Genomic DNA, 17,277 nt, shown 5'->3' on the forward strand with positions numbered 1-17,277 from the left:
GTCACTCCTGAAAAGGTTTAAACATAAATAAAATAAAAGTATAATTTGTATTTGACATATTTATTCATAAGTGATCACAACGACACAAACTCAATGATTGAGGAGATAGAAAAAACTGCAACCAAATAAAGCATTGACACATCCAGACAATTAAAATAGCACTTACGGACATTTACAGCGTTACACAATCTCTCTTTTTTTTGTTTGTTGACCCTGTTAAGTGACGGCTTCTTGTCTCCTCCTGTTTCTCCCGCCCTCTCTGCTCCTCCTCAGTGCAGGTGATCTCTAAAACGGTTTAGCCTCTTCTGTTTCTCTCACAGTAACACAAGCGGCAGCACACGTGGGTCACCGGGGGTCGTAACACAGCGATAAAAACCCCTCACCTCTGATCTGTGACCCATGGCTCCTCTCCTCCTCCTCCTCCTCCACCCACTTGGCCTCTTTAACTGTCCTCCACTTACAGCTCGCCTCCTCCTGCGTTATCTGTCCATCTCAGGTGCCTCGTGGAGGAGCCCTGCCGTCTTAAGACTGTGCGTACAGGTGCTTGTGTGCACAGGGATTTCCTTACTTTTAGTCTCTTACCCAGTGTTTCTTCTAGCTTCTCTTCATCTCTTTGAGACCCACAGATCCCTCTCTCCTTTGTGTTTGGAAAGTTGAGTGTTAAAATGATCGGGTTCACAGGGAGGAGGAGGAGGAGGAGGAGGAGGAGGAGGAGGAGGAGGAGGAGGGACTGTGGTCAGTGCTGAGCCGTGAGGTTTAGCAGCCTCTTGCTCAGTAAGATGTTGTGTTGTTTCAGGTACTCTATCAGGTCGGCCTGCTTCTCCACCACCTCCTCCAGACTGGAGCCCTCTCTGTGACACAAATAAAAACAAGAAAAAGCCTTTTTGTAATCCGCACCCTCGCTAGCTTCAATTTTCCTATGGGTAAAGCGGGGGATACTCTAGATCTTATTATTGTTCACAAACCATTAATAAATGAGCTCAAAAGCACGATGATTTCCTATCAAAAAAATGATATCTGTATCAACAGAGACAAGGCCCTCTGCCTGTTTTTTCTATATGCTTTGTTCTGGATTTTTTATAGCGTTATCCTTTATTAAAAAGGGGCCATATCGTAGGTTGGTGTTACCAAAGCCTGACAGTATATTCCTGTGCACCATACAACACCATTCATCTCCAAATACTATTAACTATTGAACCACACTGTTTAACTGGGGAATATCTTGTCTTATCACCATGAATGTGTACGGGCACTTTATTCAGAGTAGAAACATTTCGTTTGCAGAGTTTTTTGTAGAGTGACGTAATCTTTTCAGCACTTTAGAATAACATGGTGCATGTCTAGAAAATGGAAATGATGTGTGTGTGTGTGTGTGCGTGCGTGCGTGCGTGCGTGCGTGCGTGCGCGTGTGTGTGTGTGTGTGTGTGTGTGTGTGTGTACCTGAAGCCGGTCTCCGTGGTTAGGCTGCTCACACTGTAGTTGTGTGAATGCTCTTCTTGGCTCACGTCTGGTGCAGCTCGCTCCCTGTTGAACCGAATCACCTGGACTAAAACCACAAACAAGAACATCTCCAGTGACTTCTCTTTACACCACCTCAAAACCAGTGTTTTATCTTGTTAGCTGCACATAAAAGACATACACACATTATGTAGCAGTGAGAGGCAAACATTAACCACTCAGGTGAGAAGATGAACACATTTGTTTTTTTACTGTTTTCCGTCCCTCTCCCTCTCCTAAACACACACAGGCTGTTATATCCTGCACTTAGACCTTATGGGCTGCCATATCCTGCACTCAAACCTCTAATTCTCCCACCCTAAACATACAGCTGTGGTTAGCCGCAAGGTGTGGGGTTCTCCTCCTCCAGCTACCGAGAGACAGAAATATCGAATGAAGATAAGGCCGTGGGGCGTGTGAGAGTTTGCAGGGTCGATGGTGTGAGGAAGGGCTGAGTATTGATAAGACTTGAGCGTCATTAGCCAAAAGGAAATTGTCAGGGAGGTTCTAAAGAGCGCTATCTTTACTTTGCTGCAGTGAAGCATCTCAGCATCCACAATCACACACAATCTATAGAAATACTACACATTCCTGCATAATGAGGCCCTAAATCTGTGACTGTATGTGTGTGTGTGCGTGTGTGTGTGTTTGAGAGTGTAAATACAGCAATAGTAAGCAGGTCTGTGTGAGAGAGAGAGAGAGACATTCCTAAAAGGTTTGTTTCAGAAATGACAAAGCCGAATACTAACTGCGCCAAATAAATACCAACAGAGTACAATATCTGCTTGTAATTAACTAAATATAAATGACAATAAAGAAGCTTACATTGTTTGGTAACACTTTGATCTACTACTAAGGCTCACCTGTTTTAAAATCTTTTAGTTAATAAATGTCTAGAAGGTATGTTGCAGTTTGCATATAGTAACTTGATAGCTCCACAAAATCATGAATTTAATTTTCAAATTTACAATTTATGCAAGGATTATCCAGAAACTCTGACATTCGAGCTGTCCGCTAGTTATTTTGCATGCATTTCAGCCGGTGGTCTTTGTGGCTTTAAAAAAAAAAAAAAGTTTTTAAAAAGGTTATAGCGATGTCAAACATTTATTTTCAATCAAACATTGGTTGGTATCACAGTAACAAAGCTAAAAGAAAACATATCACCTAACTTTCCTAAACTTCCTCTTACTTTGTTTTAAAAGGATTCATTGGAATCAGCAATACTCACATTTTTAACTTGGGGATTTTGAGTGAAACACATGCGTTTAATGATTTGTCAGCTTGTAATTATCCGTGCAATAATGCCTTGGATGTGTGTATTATGATTTAGTATTTCCTTGACTTCGTTTATCTAACTTGGCCTATTAATATATTGAAGTGCTTTTATTGATAGCATCAGTGCAACAGTAGTTAGTGATACCGACTGTTGTGTAAAGTTACACTGAGAAACATTAATTTCCCCAAAGAGGTCAGTCTGTGGAGAGCAGGGGGCTCAAACAGAGAGAGATGGACGTATGGACGGAGCGAGCAGTGTAAAGGGAGTGACACATTTCACACGTCACTGTTAGAGACTCACACACTCACACAGACAGTGCTCAGACTCCCCTCAGATCAATCACACATTATGAAGTGCACATTTCCAGGTGATTACAGCAGAGCTGCAGAGGTGCTAACAGCTAATGGTATCACATGTAGTGCTCACAACTCGGCAATGCGTGGATCAAAAAGTCAAAGAGCTGGAAGGAAATGGATCCCAAACACCACGGAGCCTGACCCAAGACGAAGGAGAAGAGCGGTGTGAACACATTAGCTGCAACACGGGACATGAAAGGAGTTCAAATGTATGCAGGTCTCCAGTCAGGCGGGAGAAAGATATCTGGCTCATGATCCTGTGTCACGTGCAGAGGATGGAGATGTGGGAAAAGTGACCCAAGGAGAGCAATGTTCAGCAACGCACATTCAAAACTTCTAGTATAAAGAACTGATGTCTAAGCACCTGAGGATGAATGAATACAGGACATACATGCAGTGAGCATAGTGTGGGGAAGCATGAGGCTGCTGTGTTTTCGTTTGAGTGTTAAAACAAAGCTGCAATAACAGGGGAACTGCTTTACAGTTTGACTTAAGTTAGTTCGGATGTATCAAAGACACACAAAGGTTACTGTGTGTGTGTGTGTGTGTGTGTGTGTGTGTGTGTGTGTGTGTGTGTGTGTGTGTGTGTGTGTGTGTGTGTGTGTGTGTGTGTGTGTGTGTGTGTGTGTGTGTTGTCCCCGTGCCCTGCAGTGCTCATACTGAGTTCTGGCGAGGCAGAGGAGAAAGAAGTATTCGAAGTTGAGCCTTTGAAGGCCAAGGAACGGCTTTGATGTGCAGGGAGGTCTATATAGGAGAGCATTCATGTTAAAATGAGATAGGCAGAAACATACAGAAAACCTCAAACACACACACACACACACTCACACACATTTACAATGAGCAGGCACTTCAAAGAGAAGTTGAACGAGGCCTTCCTGTATAGACTTGATAGCTGAAGGCATTATATCTGTCCTCTGTATCTCCTCTAGAAAACAAGTCATTTTTCCTCTTCATGAACTCTCTGATGTCACCTTGACTCTGCATCAGTCTGAGAATGTGTGTGTGTGTGTGTGTGTGTGTGTGTGTGTGTGTGTGTGTGTGTGTGTGTGTGTGTGTGTGTGTGTGTGTGTGTGTGTGTGTGTGTGTGAGCATGCTTGAAAAAGGTTTGTGCTGCGAGGCGTCGCTCGGATTGCGTCGTGCCTGGCTGCACTGATCTGAGCAGGAATGTGGCGGCGAACACAGATACCCCCGTCCCACACTGGATCCCCCTCACTGTAAACACGGGGACAATGTGTGTGTGTGTAAGTGTGTGTGTGAGTGTGTGTGTGTCCCTGTGTTTGGGTGGAGCGGGTCCAAGTCTACCCTTTGGCTAGGCTATATCCTAATGCCTCTTATCTTCTCTCCTTGCCTCTCTGGTATCTGGAGCCACAATCTGTGCCCCTCAGCTGCCAAACACACCTTTAATATGGATTTCCTTTCAATACAGATTCTTATATATCAATATCCTGTGATGCAACTTCTTGATTAGAAGCGTTCCTTTACTGAGAGCAGGGCTGGTATAATGGACGTCAACCAACATTACAGAGAAATCTCTAAATACTTATTGTTTATTGACTGTTAAGTTGATCTGTTAAAAGGTAAACAGATACAAAATAAATGATTGGACTTAACCTAAAATACACATTAAAGCAGATTTATTTATTTGTCGATTACATATACATGTACCACTGTAGAGCTTTGTAAAGCAAAGATGTTTGATGCCTTACTCTGAAGGTTATAATATTTAAAACCAAAACCATCAGTTTAACTTTGTCTCATAGCAAAACAATTATCCAAAACTTTGAATAGAATCTTCTAAGAACAGTTCACATAAAAAACATGTCTATTTGAAGAAAACGATTGCTTTTCCTGTGGTGTTGCTGCTTGAAGCTTTCTCTAGAAATGCTCTTGAAAAAAAAAAAAGGTACTACTGCTACTCCTTAGCAATACAGCTGTGAAAAAATGATCAGACGAAGAGGTGTGGATCAAATTCAAGGACAGACAAACAGAGAGGGACTTTATCCGTTTTTACAGAAAGGGAGGTAACTACAATCTAGAGTGTTCTAGGATGCTACAAAGCGTTTAATTTGTGAGAAGATTGGCAAAATGTTGGAACAACTAAAAACATAACGTCTATAGCCATGCTGACAAAGCATATTAAACCAGAACAAGACATATCGATGGATGATATCGACAACCAAAACTTAATCAAAGGTTTAATGAGATATTTCCCCTGTTCTATTTTACTTGTGTGAAGAAAATTGGGGCTAGTTATAAATATCTCCAATAGTGAGCAGCGTTATAAGGAACAGTATGTCTTGATACTTTCCAGTGTTTCTGTTTTTAACATTCACAAGGTTACTCTATTAGTTAAATTAGTTGTACAAATCAAATCAACATGTTCAAACTGTTTCATTGAATCTAAACTTTAGACTGCACAAAGGCTTGAAAGCTCGATAACATTAATCACATTTGCTCTCCCAATGGTCAGGAGTTCCCTGTTTTCTCAAATCATGTGATGCTTTCATGGAACATTATGTAAAGTGAAACAGTGTGGGCCGAGTGTGAATCCCCTGGTGAGTTTTTGCAGCTTTAAGCCATTTCAAGCAAGTGATCAACACAGTGGAGTCAGATGGAAATAATTGAAACTTAACCAATTGGTTCCTTCCCTCAAAAGGCACAGATAACAAGACAATAGTTGAATAGATTTGAAAGAAGTTTGCATGCTCAGAAGATAAAAAAAGAGAGGGAGGAAGAGGGAGAGATTTCATATTGAGTCTTTTTTTATTTTGATTATTTCTCTAAACTTTCCTGACGATAGATCCAAACTGAATTGAATTGACTGGAGGGACAGAGGGACAGAGAGACAGAGACAGAGCTGAAAGGCTTATTGTCATGCTGTCGAGTCTGAAAAGGGCAGGGCAGGTATTGTGATGCGAATCTGCTCAGATAGAGTGGGGGGTAGTGAGTGTATGAGTGTGTGAGTTTGTGTGTGTGTGTGTAATGTAATCTACAGGGTGTGCCTCTCCGCTACGGATATAACCCCCACCCACAACCACAGGGAAATTATGCTGCATTTCTGCATTGTTTTGGTAAAAAAACCACTCAGTTTATTAACTATTAAATGTGAAAAGAACTAAGGAAAGTCTCGTAGTTATGGACCAATATTTAGACCTAATTTTCTGTTATTTTAATTTGTTGTTTTTTTTGTAATCATGCTTTGTCTGTACCTATTTATGTGGCTACATGTGTGCAGAGGTTTGTTTATACTGTACAATCTTACCATAGGACAACAGATACAGTAAAAAAAGAAAAAGAAATCCATACTTAAGTCAACCAAGTATATATCCGCTGTTTTAAAGAAGAGTAGATCTGCAACCCTCGAGTGAACATCTGACTCAATATTGAAATATCTTGGATGAATTTACCTGTGTAATAGAGCAGACAGGGCACAGCGATCAGGAGCTCCAGTACGAGGACGCTGAGCAGCATGTAGGTCTGCACAGTCTGTGATAACCGCACAGCCAGAACCACCAGCAGCAGAACATTTCCTGCAAAAAACACAGAAATACACACACGTTCTTCCTTTAGCATTACTGCCATCTTGTGGAGAAAGCGGACCTGTACATGTGCAGTGAATTCATTCTTCATTCAGCAACCATTTGAAATAACTTCTTCCTAGTTAAAACACTTTTAAAACACATATTTTCATCATTTATAATTTTTTATATCTATCAACATTTTTGGTCTTTTAAATAAGTCAACACTTCACAAATACTTTTTCTGTCTTTTTGTATTATAATGTGTCCACCACCAATACTACTAGATATGTAAGCTAGTTTGGTTTACTTTTTTACCACAACAGGTTTTGTTTCTGTCTTTCTTTTGGGCAATCAGTCCCTCAACTTTCCTTACAATGTCTTTGTGCACAGCCCTGCAGTCTCATGCCCTTTTATGAAACACTAATAAGGAACTATCACATGCTATTTATTTACAAAGAGAATGGGTTTGATCATTACAAGGACACAGGTACGAACAAATCTGCAATTTAAAAGGACGTCATGAATCAGATATATCTTTATCAAAATCAAGTTTAAGAACAAACTTGTATGTGTGTGTCTGTACCTGCAGAGTGTACGGTGAGCGGCAGATGCTTCAGGCCCTGCGTCTGTCTGTAGAAGCGCAGGTACCCTCTGCTGCGGGCCTGGTTGTGGTGGTGCTGCACACACCCAGTGAACAACAGCACCAGCACCCATAAACACACCTTCCCGAACACAATGACACTGTCGCCTCGCACGTTACCCAATATATTATTACACACATCCTTTTGACCAAACTCCAACACACACAGCACCGCCACACACATTGACAACACTACGTACACAACCTGAAACAAAGAAGAGAGCAAGAACATATGGTGACTATTGATACACATACAAAATAAAGTCACTACAAATATCCAGATTAAAAGGGTATATTGGATAAACACTTCTTTCATTCACATGCTATATCCTTCATATTCAGCAATTAGTCTTACTTGAAAAGTGCATCTACAACAACTAGCAAACACACAGACACTCAGACCCCAAAGTAAAAACTGTCCCTATTGAACCCATCACTCTCATTCAAACACAAGTCACGTATACACAATGTAAATGACATCGACAACATTAAGGCCTGTGTATGTTTGTGTGTGAATGTGTGTGTAACTTACATGCAGCACAGAGAGCAGGCCTGCATGACCAGGTGTTGGTACGCTCTGAAAGTTTCTCCTGATGGCGGAGTGGAGGGCGTCTGCAGGGATCAGAGGTCCGTCCACCAGAGAGTCCTCCTCTGTGCTGCGGGATAGATCTACCGAGGAGCCTGCCGGCTAAAGCAAACACCATATCATTAAGTTAGACAGTAGGTTTATTTATAGTTATAGAAAAGGGGATTTAACTGCAAAAAATAAGATATTCATATATTTATATACCAAAAATGATACAACTGCATGTTTCCATATATAAGGTGAACCTATGTTGCAGCTGGTAAAGGTGGAAATTATTTAATGACTTAAGTACTGTTCTTTAATGTTGCATCACAATTTATTTGTAGATTCGTGTTGTATTATTCTAAATCTGCAAAGTAAGTAGATGTAGTGGAGTAAGAGATATACTATTTACTTTGAATGGTAGTGGAATATAAATATAATTAGCACACAAATAGAAACCCTCTAGTAAAAGTACGTCGCTATGGTATCAAAACAACAATAGAAACAGATAAATAGGTAGGAACCGGATACAATAAGAGGGAAAATACGTAGAAATCTCAAATCATTTAGAGGGGACGTCAGAGAGTTATGTACAGTGTGTTAGCTCAGAAACGCCGAAACAATAATTAAAGTAAAAATGTAAATAAAGAATGTATCTAGCATAAAAAATAACGTTCTAACTCAAATCTACAAGGTTGTCATTATTCCATAAATTGAGGAATAATATATGGTCATTTTGATTGGAAAACTGTGGATGACTCTTCTGGCCTGCAAGATAATCGAAACCAAAAATGTTGTTATGATTAATCTAAAATCTGCACAAAAATTTGACTTTCACCCTGAAAACAGGAAACAGCTGAGAAACCACTAGATAACTGACCACATGTCGGTTTTACTGGATGGTACATGTGTTTACAGTTAAAGTACTGCTATGTGATCATTTATGAGAGATGACAGTCGTTTGTTTTGATGTTTTTAGCTTACTGGCTAGCTAACACAAGCTAACTCTTTACAGAACAAGCTAGCCGTTGATCTAGCAACCCGTTACCGTAAATAAACCAGTACATACTGCGTAAAGTGCGGGTCCCCGTGAGTCCATTTTGTTGTGATGTTCCGCGTCTATAAAGAAGAAAAGACAAAACAACACCAAACTGACATTAGCTTACATGCTAAAAAAGGGGTGGTAAAATATTAGTAGACTTCCGGTCCCCTTATTTTATGTTTCCGTTCTGTGTTGAACTTTGGTTCCTGGCACAATACATACCGCAATTTAAATAAAATGCCTGATTTCTGCTGTTCATAAACACCAGCAGATACATCAAAAAACATTGTCCTGCAATCCTATGCAACAAAAATATAATAATTGCTATCTTTTTTGGCAGCCAGACGATTTAAATATGACACATATTTTATCACAAGCATGTTTTTTTATTGAATTACTTATCCATTACATTTATCATTAAACAGCCATTTATATTGTCCAAGGTTATCTTATCCATTACTTTTCTTTTAGAACTTTCTCAAATGCCAAACAATGCCTTAAGAAAACACTAATACTACAAATTATAGCAATTTTAGTATTTAAAATTGCCCTTAGTCTTCTATCAGTCATGTCTTAACTTTAACGGGTAAATTAAACAAATGGGGTTCATCCCCATTGGACATATATCACAGGCTTTGATTGTTCACAATAATTACTATCTCGTTTACACTGTAATTGTTTAAGAATTTGAGATTTTGCCAGATGTTTATTTTATTCAAATTGATGGTCATTGTGGGCAGTGTTTGAAAAACATGGTTTACCAGCCAGGCAGTGCAGCCAACTGCCTTGGTGCCTAAAAAGCTCAATGCTTACTGGGCGTCAATAGTGTTTTGCTAATTTGATGGAAAAAATGTTGAGGATGACAGATCACCAAGTTGGGTCCTGCTGCCCTGTCTCCAAAATGGTGTTTAAATGTTGTGCTTATATGCTGCATATTGTAATTCAATGAGGTATATCGTTGTTTTACTTGCTTTTGATCTATCTCAAGAAGCAAACATGCAAACCTTAATAGCACAAGATTAGTCCATATCAGATTAACAAAAAAAAGAAAAAGAAAGAAAGAGATTAGGCACATCACTTATATAATAGGAGATCCACTATGGTAAAAATAAACTATGTTAAACCCCCAATATAAAATCCAAGAGGCTTCAACTGTTTCTTACACTATTGCAAGGAAACATTAGTACTTCTATCTAATCAATTTTTCCAGAGTCACAGCCTCAGGGAGTAGAACATACCGGTAGGTCATCACTAACCTACTTCACCATGGTGTCTTTATTAAAGTGCAGTTAGACAGGGAAAAGAAGACAGACAGTATCCCATTTAAAATATTTTATTGATAAACATACACTTGCTATAAAAGAACTGAGCGCTGTCTTCCTCTGAGTGACGAAGACGCTGTCAGCTGTTCAGAGACACACAGAGGAGAGAGGCGTTCAGCTCAGACTCTGGGCAGGCAACACTTGTGATAGAGGCAGATGAGGAGAGATTATAGGGCTTTGTGAAACTGTCATTATACAGGAGAATTATTAACAGGGAAGCAGCAAATCACTTTGTGTCATTGGTTTAGCTCATGGGAGGATATGGAAGAGAACAGCAGGTGATTGGGAGATCCTTTTAAAATGTGTTTTGCTGGTATCACATTCAAATCTATACATGCATTATTTCACACACACACACACACACACACACACACACACACACACACACACACACACACACACACACACACACACACACACACACACACACACACACACACACACACACACACACACACACACACACACACACACACACACACACACACACACACACACACACACACACACACACACACACACACAATGTGCTGAGACCAAGTGGTCGGTGTGAGTGTGAATCACTCCGGCACATACCCAAACCCTCGCATTCATTACATAAGGCACTGATTCAGATGCAGACAGTCTATGAGAATAAACAATGGCTAAAACATCCTAAAGGGAAAATATTTAAAAATCCAAAGAACAACAATTATATAATTATTAACATGCATTCTCATTCCTGTAAAATTAATTATAAAGAGAAAAAAGGTAGTGTAAGTTTGCCAGATTCCCAAAGCAATTAAAAAATATCATGATGATGTACAACATACAAGAGGAAAGTCAAAGTTCAGCTGTTGAGATGATAACAACGTCAAACTCACACTACTCCATCTGAGCAATAACTTATATAATGTTCTTCTTTCATGCAAAACTGTAAACACAAAACACAAAAAAGAATGAGAAAGTATTATGATGAGTAAGGCATTATAATGGTCAAGCTACTTCAGGTAATCCAGTCACTTGATCAGTGGAGAAGCAGAGTTGATGAATCAGGAATTTGAGACTGTGTGGTGGTGGTTCAGCTTCTAGCATCACATGTGAGCTTATGTTAGCGTCTATAAATGCAGTTTGTGCCTCATTTCTGGTCGAGCACTTGGAGATTTAGAGCAATGAAAAATATATTTGAAAGGAAAATTATATTAAGAGTTATTTTTACCATCTATTATTTGCTCAATAAATGAATTAGCATGTCTTCTTTTATCCATATAAACGTGCAATGATAACTCACTCACTTGCCGTTTTCATAATTCAATGATGTCATGGCTGGTGGCTTGAAATGTAAATTCCCTCCCTATCTTATTCTTACGGAAGCATTGTGATTGGAGATGAAATGAAACCTAAGGATATAACTTATTATTTCATATAATTTGTTTTCAAAATATAGTTGATATGCTTTATGTATTTTTGTGCTGCAAATCTCCCCTTGCTGGCTTTAGGAATGATGGACAAATGTAATTTCATATCTTAACTGTGCTATGTATGGATGTGCTTCATGTCTAAATACACTGATTTCTTGATTACATCCATGCTACACATATTAAGTAAAGTGTATACATGTGTGTAGTTATTAATCACACACGTTGTACTGTACTGTGTGTGTGTGTGTGTGTGTGTGTGTGTGTGTGTGTGTGTGTGTGTGTGTGTGTGTGTGTGTGTGTGTGTGTGTGTGTGTGTGCGTGTGTGAGGTTTTGTAACCCAGTCCATATGTCAGTCCAGTTTTTGCTCTCAGTGACATCCATAAAGCTGTTTGTGCATTTCAGGAGTATTCCAGAAGGTCCAAAATGAGAATATTATTCTCCAGCCAATCACTGACAGGGATAGTGAGGGGTTCCAGGTCACATCCAGGTCATCATAGTGTGGTGGGCTGACCTCTGCCTGCATACAAACATCATGGAAAAGTGTTAAAGTCTGCTCTCATACAATGTTTTTTTAATAACAATTTGTGATCTTATTCCCTTTTGGAGCCACTTTGTAAAACATTGCCAAATTGATACTCTCTGACCTCATTTTAAATAGAGTTAGTTTAAATTATTATTATTTTTATAATTAAAAGACTTGACTATTAGTTTTAGAATAGAGAATAAGTGTTAGAGGGCTCACAAATATAAAGCTTAAGAGAAGAGACCTACTGTAAGTTAAGTCAGAAATCAGAAAAAAGATGCATGACTTTAGAAAACAGATGGTAGGAATGTGACCAAAATCAGGATCAACTATGTTCTGAACTATGTTTGGTGAAGTAAAAAGTTGCTTAAAATTATGTTTCTCAGGGCTAATTAAAGACGATATAAGAATGTGTGCCAGTCTATGTGTGTCTTTTTGTTTTGGGGCATGTGTCCTCACCTCGAGATGCGATATAGCACTCATGACAGCTCAGCAGTCCGTTACGAATACGGACATCAGTTCCTACAGTGGCGTCACCCAGCTGGCCTTCACACACTGCACACTGAGGGAGAGAAATACACAAAGACAGTTAACTTTTACAATTCTACAGAAAAGAGAAAGATGTAATCCGGAAATGTGTTTGCACTGCGAAACATTTCTGACTTTTAAAAATGGTAGAATAACTCAGTACCTTAAAACACTGTACGTGGAAAAACAGCCCGAGTGTATCGATGATCATGGCGGCTCCTTTGCCCAGCGGTTGAGAACAACCAGAACAGAGTCTCCTCCCACTCACACACCTACACACAGACAGCAGCAGGAAAACAGACATTAACGGATACCATTAAACACTGCAGCTTAATTTCTTTCAGACATATTGTTGTGTTTAAGTGTTCATGCGTATTTACCTGGTGGGTGAGGGGGGCTGAGGTGATGTGGGGGGAGGCTGCGGTTTGCTTGTTACAGCATCATGTGATTCAGACCTGTGGTGAAAACAAACAGAAACATACATAAATACACATCTAAAACATCTGTAATATGTTAAAAACACATTTCAGGGGTAATATTTATACATAATATCATTTAAATTATTCAGACCTTTTTAACTAACAAGAGATTTGGGCACATCTTTACAGTAAATTCTTCCAAGATTCAATGTGATATAAAACGTATTAATCCATTTGTTAAATGTGAAATAAGAAACACACAGAAAGGAAACAACAACTTGAAATATATTTAGGATAATCAGGCAGCAATCTGGGATGATTACACGAAAGTGCACAAAAGCATCCTATCGTACCTTTTAACAAACTGTGACTGGTTAAGCTGAGGTTTGCGGTCCAGAGAGGCCGTCTTCCACAGTTCCTGTTTCTTTGAAGGCTCGCCATCACATGGAGAATCTACACAAATAAATCATAAAAATAAACTTCATCAAAGAAACTCTGAGGAACACATGGTTGAAGTTGTTGTGCAGGCACACACATGTGGACACCTCCTGCATTTCCCTCACCCTGGAAAAAATGCAGCTTGGATTCATGCTGGTCGTCGGTCGCTTCCCTTCTTTGGCCGTTTTGCTGTGGAGGAACGTTTCCTCCGTCTGTCGCTGATGAAGTCGTCCCTGTCTGGACCGGCTGCTGGTTTAACAAGCCGGTGGGACTTAAAGGTGTCACCGTCTCCTCTAGGATCTTTCTCTCCTGAAAGATGTACACAAATAAATATAGACACATCATGTAAGACCACTTTTTTAAACTTTTCATTGTTTTTTTATATTTAATTGTTACACTTTTCTTTTCTTGCTGTTTTGTGTAGTTTTAGTTCAAGAGAGTACGTAATAGCCGTTGTTCTTTGTGCTGTATGATTGTTGTAACCTAAGAAAATAAACTCACAAACTAAATGATTGCCTGGACAATGGACTTTATCCTGCATGCAATTAGTTAGCTTGTGCCGCAGTAGGGTTTGAGTTAGTTGTTTGTTTTTAGTGTTAGGTCACTCTGAAATATTTTATCAACATTTATTTTCCGCTCCATGGTTACAACAGAACCAGCTGCACTTTCTTTCTCTCTGTTCGCTCAACGAGTTAACACACATCGCTGCACTGCCCACGTACCTCCGCCTCCTCTCACTCCCTCAGTGCTCTCTTCTCGTCACTGTTCTAATCCGCTCCAGTTTAATATAACATTATATAACATTCTCACTTTCACTTCAATGCCTTTTGATCAGTTACAATGTCGGAGGCTTTGTAATGCCCTAAATGTTGTGTGCATTTTTTTTTAACATAGTATTGAAAATGGTATCAAGTACCGACACTTCTCATGGGTTCTGAGTGAGAAATACTAGAATCATAACAACACTAGGAAGGACACACAAAAGCAGTCGGGGATTTTACCTCTTCGTTGTGTTTTCTCTCCTCCTCCTGTACCTCCAGCTGAGCTTTCTCCCACTCCTGCTTCAGCTTCTTCTGTTCTTTCTGGTATTGCTCCTGCAGAAGAAAAGTGTGCATGTTAAACACTGTATGTACAGAAAAATAACATCAAATAACATAGAAGTAAACATATAAACACACACACACACACACACACACACACACACACACACACACACACACACACACACACACACACACACACACACACACACACACACACACACACACACACACACACACACACACACACACACACACACACACACACACACACACACACACACACCCAGTGCTTTTGCTGTAAATTCATGCCTCTTAATTTGTCTATTTTGTGCATCCACTTCTCTCTCCTACATCCTCGAAGAAGTAAGGAAAGGAAGCAAGGAAAGGAATCGAGGATGTTGAAAGTGAGATATAATTAGAGCTATCAGTGCCATGCACATACACACCATTCCACCAGTGTACCTGAAGGAGGCGCTCCTGCTCCTGTTGCCAACTTTCCAGGCGTTTACGTTCCTCATTAGGGTCCCAGACCCAGTGATTAACACGTTTAGCCAAGTTCAACATGGGGGTCTCAATCTACTCAGACCACCCCGACAATCACGCACACACACATGTATAGGGACCAAAAGGACAGAAAGAGAGGAAAGGTGAGAGGACAAGTCTGACAACAGCGACTACTGGAGACGAAGGGTCAGGACAGGGTCAAATGTAAGAATGAAGGAAGAACAGAAAATAAAAACAGCTGGAGATGCCGAGAGATACTCACAGTCACACTGCTCTCCTCAAGCCCCTCTGTGGAGGAGAATGACACACACAGCAACATTAAGATCAGAATCAGATCTATAGGCCGAGTATTACACGTAACAAGAGGATAATTATTTAAAAAACTAATATTATATATAGAGATACATAATCATAGTCAAACTAAACAAGCATTCAGTGTTTCCCATACATTGATTTATTTGTGACAGGCCGCCACAATTAAATATCGTCCGCCACAAATGGATCTCATAAAAAAAAAAAAAATTATTATTATTATTTTTTTTTTTTGGTGGTCTAATGGATAGTGAGGTGGGCTGATGATCGGAAGGTTGCGAGTTCAAATCCTGCCTGGAACACCACTACTAGTGTGCCCTTGAGCAAGGCACTTAGCCCTCGGTTACTCCAGGGAGAATGTCCCTGTAATTGGTCATTGTAAGTTGCTTTGGAATAAGGCGTCTGCTAAATGCCTAAATTGTAAATTATATTTTTGGGAGAATAAACCCTAAAGATCCTCAACTCCGGTGTGTTTCAGTCATTAACAACGAAACACAGAACAACAACAACGTTGGGGGGGGGGGGTGCGGTGCGGTGCCCCCACAAATAGAATCAGATTCTGTGGGAAACACTGAGCATTTATACAGCTTGCTTTTCATCTGGATAAATGTTCATAGACAAAAACACTACTTATTTAGATAATATAGTCTTTTAAAATATATACGGTATAAACAGTATATATATATATATATATATAGAAAGCCGGTCAAGTCAAGTGTTTCTGTAAATTGTAAATAAATGCAAATAGTGTAAATCAATACGCTTATAGAAATAATACAGATCTATATTATAAAACTGTTACCTGTGACAGTGGGGGAATAATCCTGCATGCTGTGTGATGATGTCGCCGACTGAGACTTGTTGTCCTCCACTGGACTGGATAACCCAGAAGTACCGTTGACCTGAAAGTAAAATGTTCAACCAGTTAATAAAACACAAGGTGGATCTAAAAGGATTTCTTTCTCTTATTTTTATTCCTAAAAAATGAGTGGACAGCTCTGGTATTTGTATTTAGTGCAAATCAAATGTAATGAGTATACTGAAGTCTTTCCTTTGTTATGTGTTGTCAAGGCAGTCGCTGGCTTCAGTTCATGTAAATACAATATTAAAATCAAAGTGAGCAGAACTTGCTTTACATAGAACAATCATCACAGAGACAGCGGAGGACTTTTTCAGTTCAGGCTCATGTTCCCCAACAAGGACTAAACTGCAAACAAACATTATTTGGTGTTTAAAACTAAGGAAGTTGCAACTGGGCGAGGAGTGTTTAGTCTTTTTTATGATTTATGTCCAAACTATATGGTTGGGAGAGTAAGATTTATTTCCTTGAGCATATTACAGTATTCTTCTTCTGTATTTCTGTATCCATGCTCACTACGTGGTAATAAAGTCTGAAAGATATTTCTTTTGGACTCCTCTGTGTAGTTGATTTCAAGTCAGTTGCTAGGCTGCAACCTTTTAATGCAACAAGTAACTTAAATCATAATTACATTTTCTAACTGTGTGCTTTCATTTTGTCCCCTGGCTTTCATTTTTCACAGCTGTCTCCTGTGTCTCAGGTGTTAAGGCTTTCCATAAATGCCTGAATGCACCAGAATGGAAAATGAATGAAAACAATTCACACCTTTTCCGTTGAGCCATGACACAACTTACGTAGGAAAACAACATAACTATCTCCGCCAGGGAGTGTGTATCTGTCTGTGTGCAGCTTATCTTGCATACTACTGGACCCATCAGACTTATAGGTTTTGTTTATATTTATGACTTAATGCCCAAAGCCATCATGTCGTCGGAATTATTCAAAACATAAAAATATATATATTTTATTGACTGCTTTATAACTTCGCCTGCTTACCTCTGATTGTATTAATTGTGTATTAAATTGACT

The 17,277-nt window shown here is 39.5% G+C and overlaps 2 protein-coding genes across 9 annotated transcripts in view; both read right to left on the reverse strand.

The window, feature by feature from the left end:
* Positions 1-44: 44 nt before the first annotated feature.
* On the reverse strand, positions 45-9,079 carry tmem192 (transmembrane protein 192). Its single transcript, XM_079692733.1, has 6 exons — positions 8,928-9,079; positions 7,823-7,978; positions 7,234-7,495; positions 6,537-6,659; positions 1,441-1,546; positions 45-851 (listed from the first exon to the last, which is right to left on the reverse strand). Exons 1-6 carry the CDS (start codon positions 8,955-8,957, stop codon positions 737-739), a joined length of 792 nt encoding a protein of 263 aa, XP_079548859.1. The 5' UTR covers positions 8,958-9,079; the 3' UTR covers positions 45-736.
* A 1,138-nt stretch (positions 9,080-10,217) lies between these two features.
* The window catches only part of LOC307034653 (LIM and calponin homology domains-containing protein 1-like), a 29,441-nt gene continuing 22,381 nt past the window's right edge, over positions 10,218-17,277 (reverse strand). For 7 of the 8 annotated variants that reach the window (XM_079673481.1, XM_079673485.1, XM_079673483.1 and 4 more), the window contains 10 exons: positions 16,192-16,291; positions 15,340-15,365; positions 15,036-15,149; positions 14,532-14,624; positions 13,656-13,839; positions 13,446-13,545; positions 13,054-13,128; positions 12,837-12,945; positions 12,605-12,707; positions 10,218-12,139 (listed from right to left, as the gene is read on the reverse strand). In XM_079673481.1, the coding sequence (XP_079529607.1) occupies positions 12,114-12,139; positions 12,605-12,707; positions 12,837-12,945; positions 13,054-13,128; positions 13,446-13,545; positions 13,656-13,839; positions 14,532-14,624; positions 15,036-15,149; positions 15,340-15,365; positions 16,192-16,291 (930 nt within the window). In that variant the 3' untranslated portion in view covers positions 10,218-12,113. The remainder of the gene's footprint in view (positions 12,140-12,604; positions 12,708-12,836; positions 12,946-13,053; positions 13,129-13,445; positions 13,546-13,655; positions 13,840-14,531; positions 14,625-15,035; positions 15,150-15,339; positions 15,366-16,191; positions 16,292-17,277) is intronic. The other variant, XM_079673484.1, reaches the window with a different exon arrangement.

This window comes from Notothenia rossii (genome assembly GCF_949606895.1).
Source record: "Notothenia rossii genome assembly, chromosome: 1".
NCBI classification, from domain to species: Eukaryota; Metazoa; Chordata; class Actinopteri; order Perciformes; family Nototheniidae; genus Notothenia; species Notothenia rossii.

Bases quoted from the DNA above. Each gene is read 5' to 3' on its own strand.
- tmem192 (XM_079692733.1), bottom strand. From the start codon at position 8,957: ATGGACTCACGGGGACCCGCACTTTACGCA. The intron at 7,496-7,822 runs GTAAGTTACACA...TCTTTGTTTCAG, and splicing joins GCCTGCTCTCTGTGCTGCAT to GTTGTGTACGTAGTGTTGTC. The intron at 852-1,440 runs GTACACACACAC...TTTGTGTCACAG, and splicing joins ACCACGGAGACCGGCTTCAG to AGAGGGCTCCAGTCTGGAGG.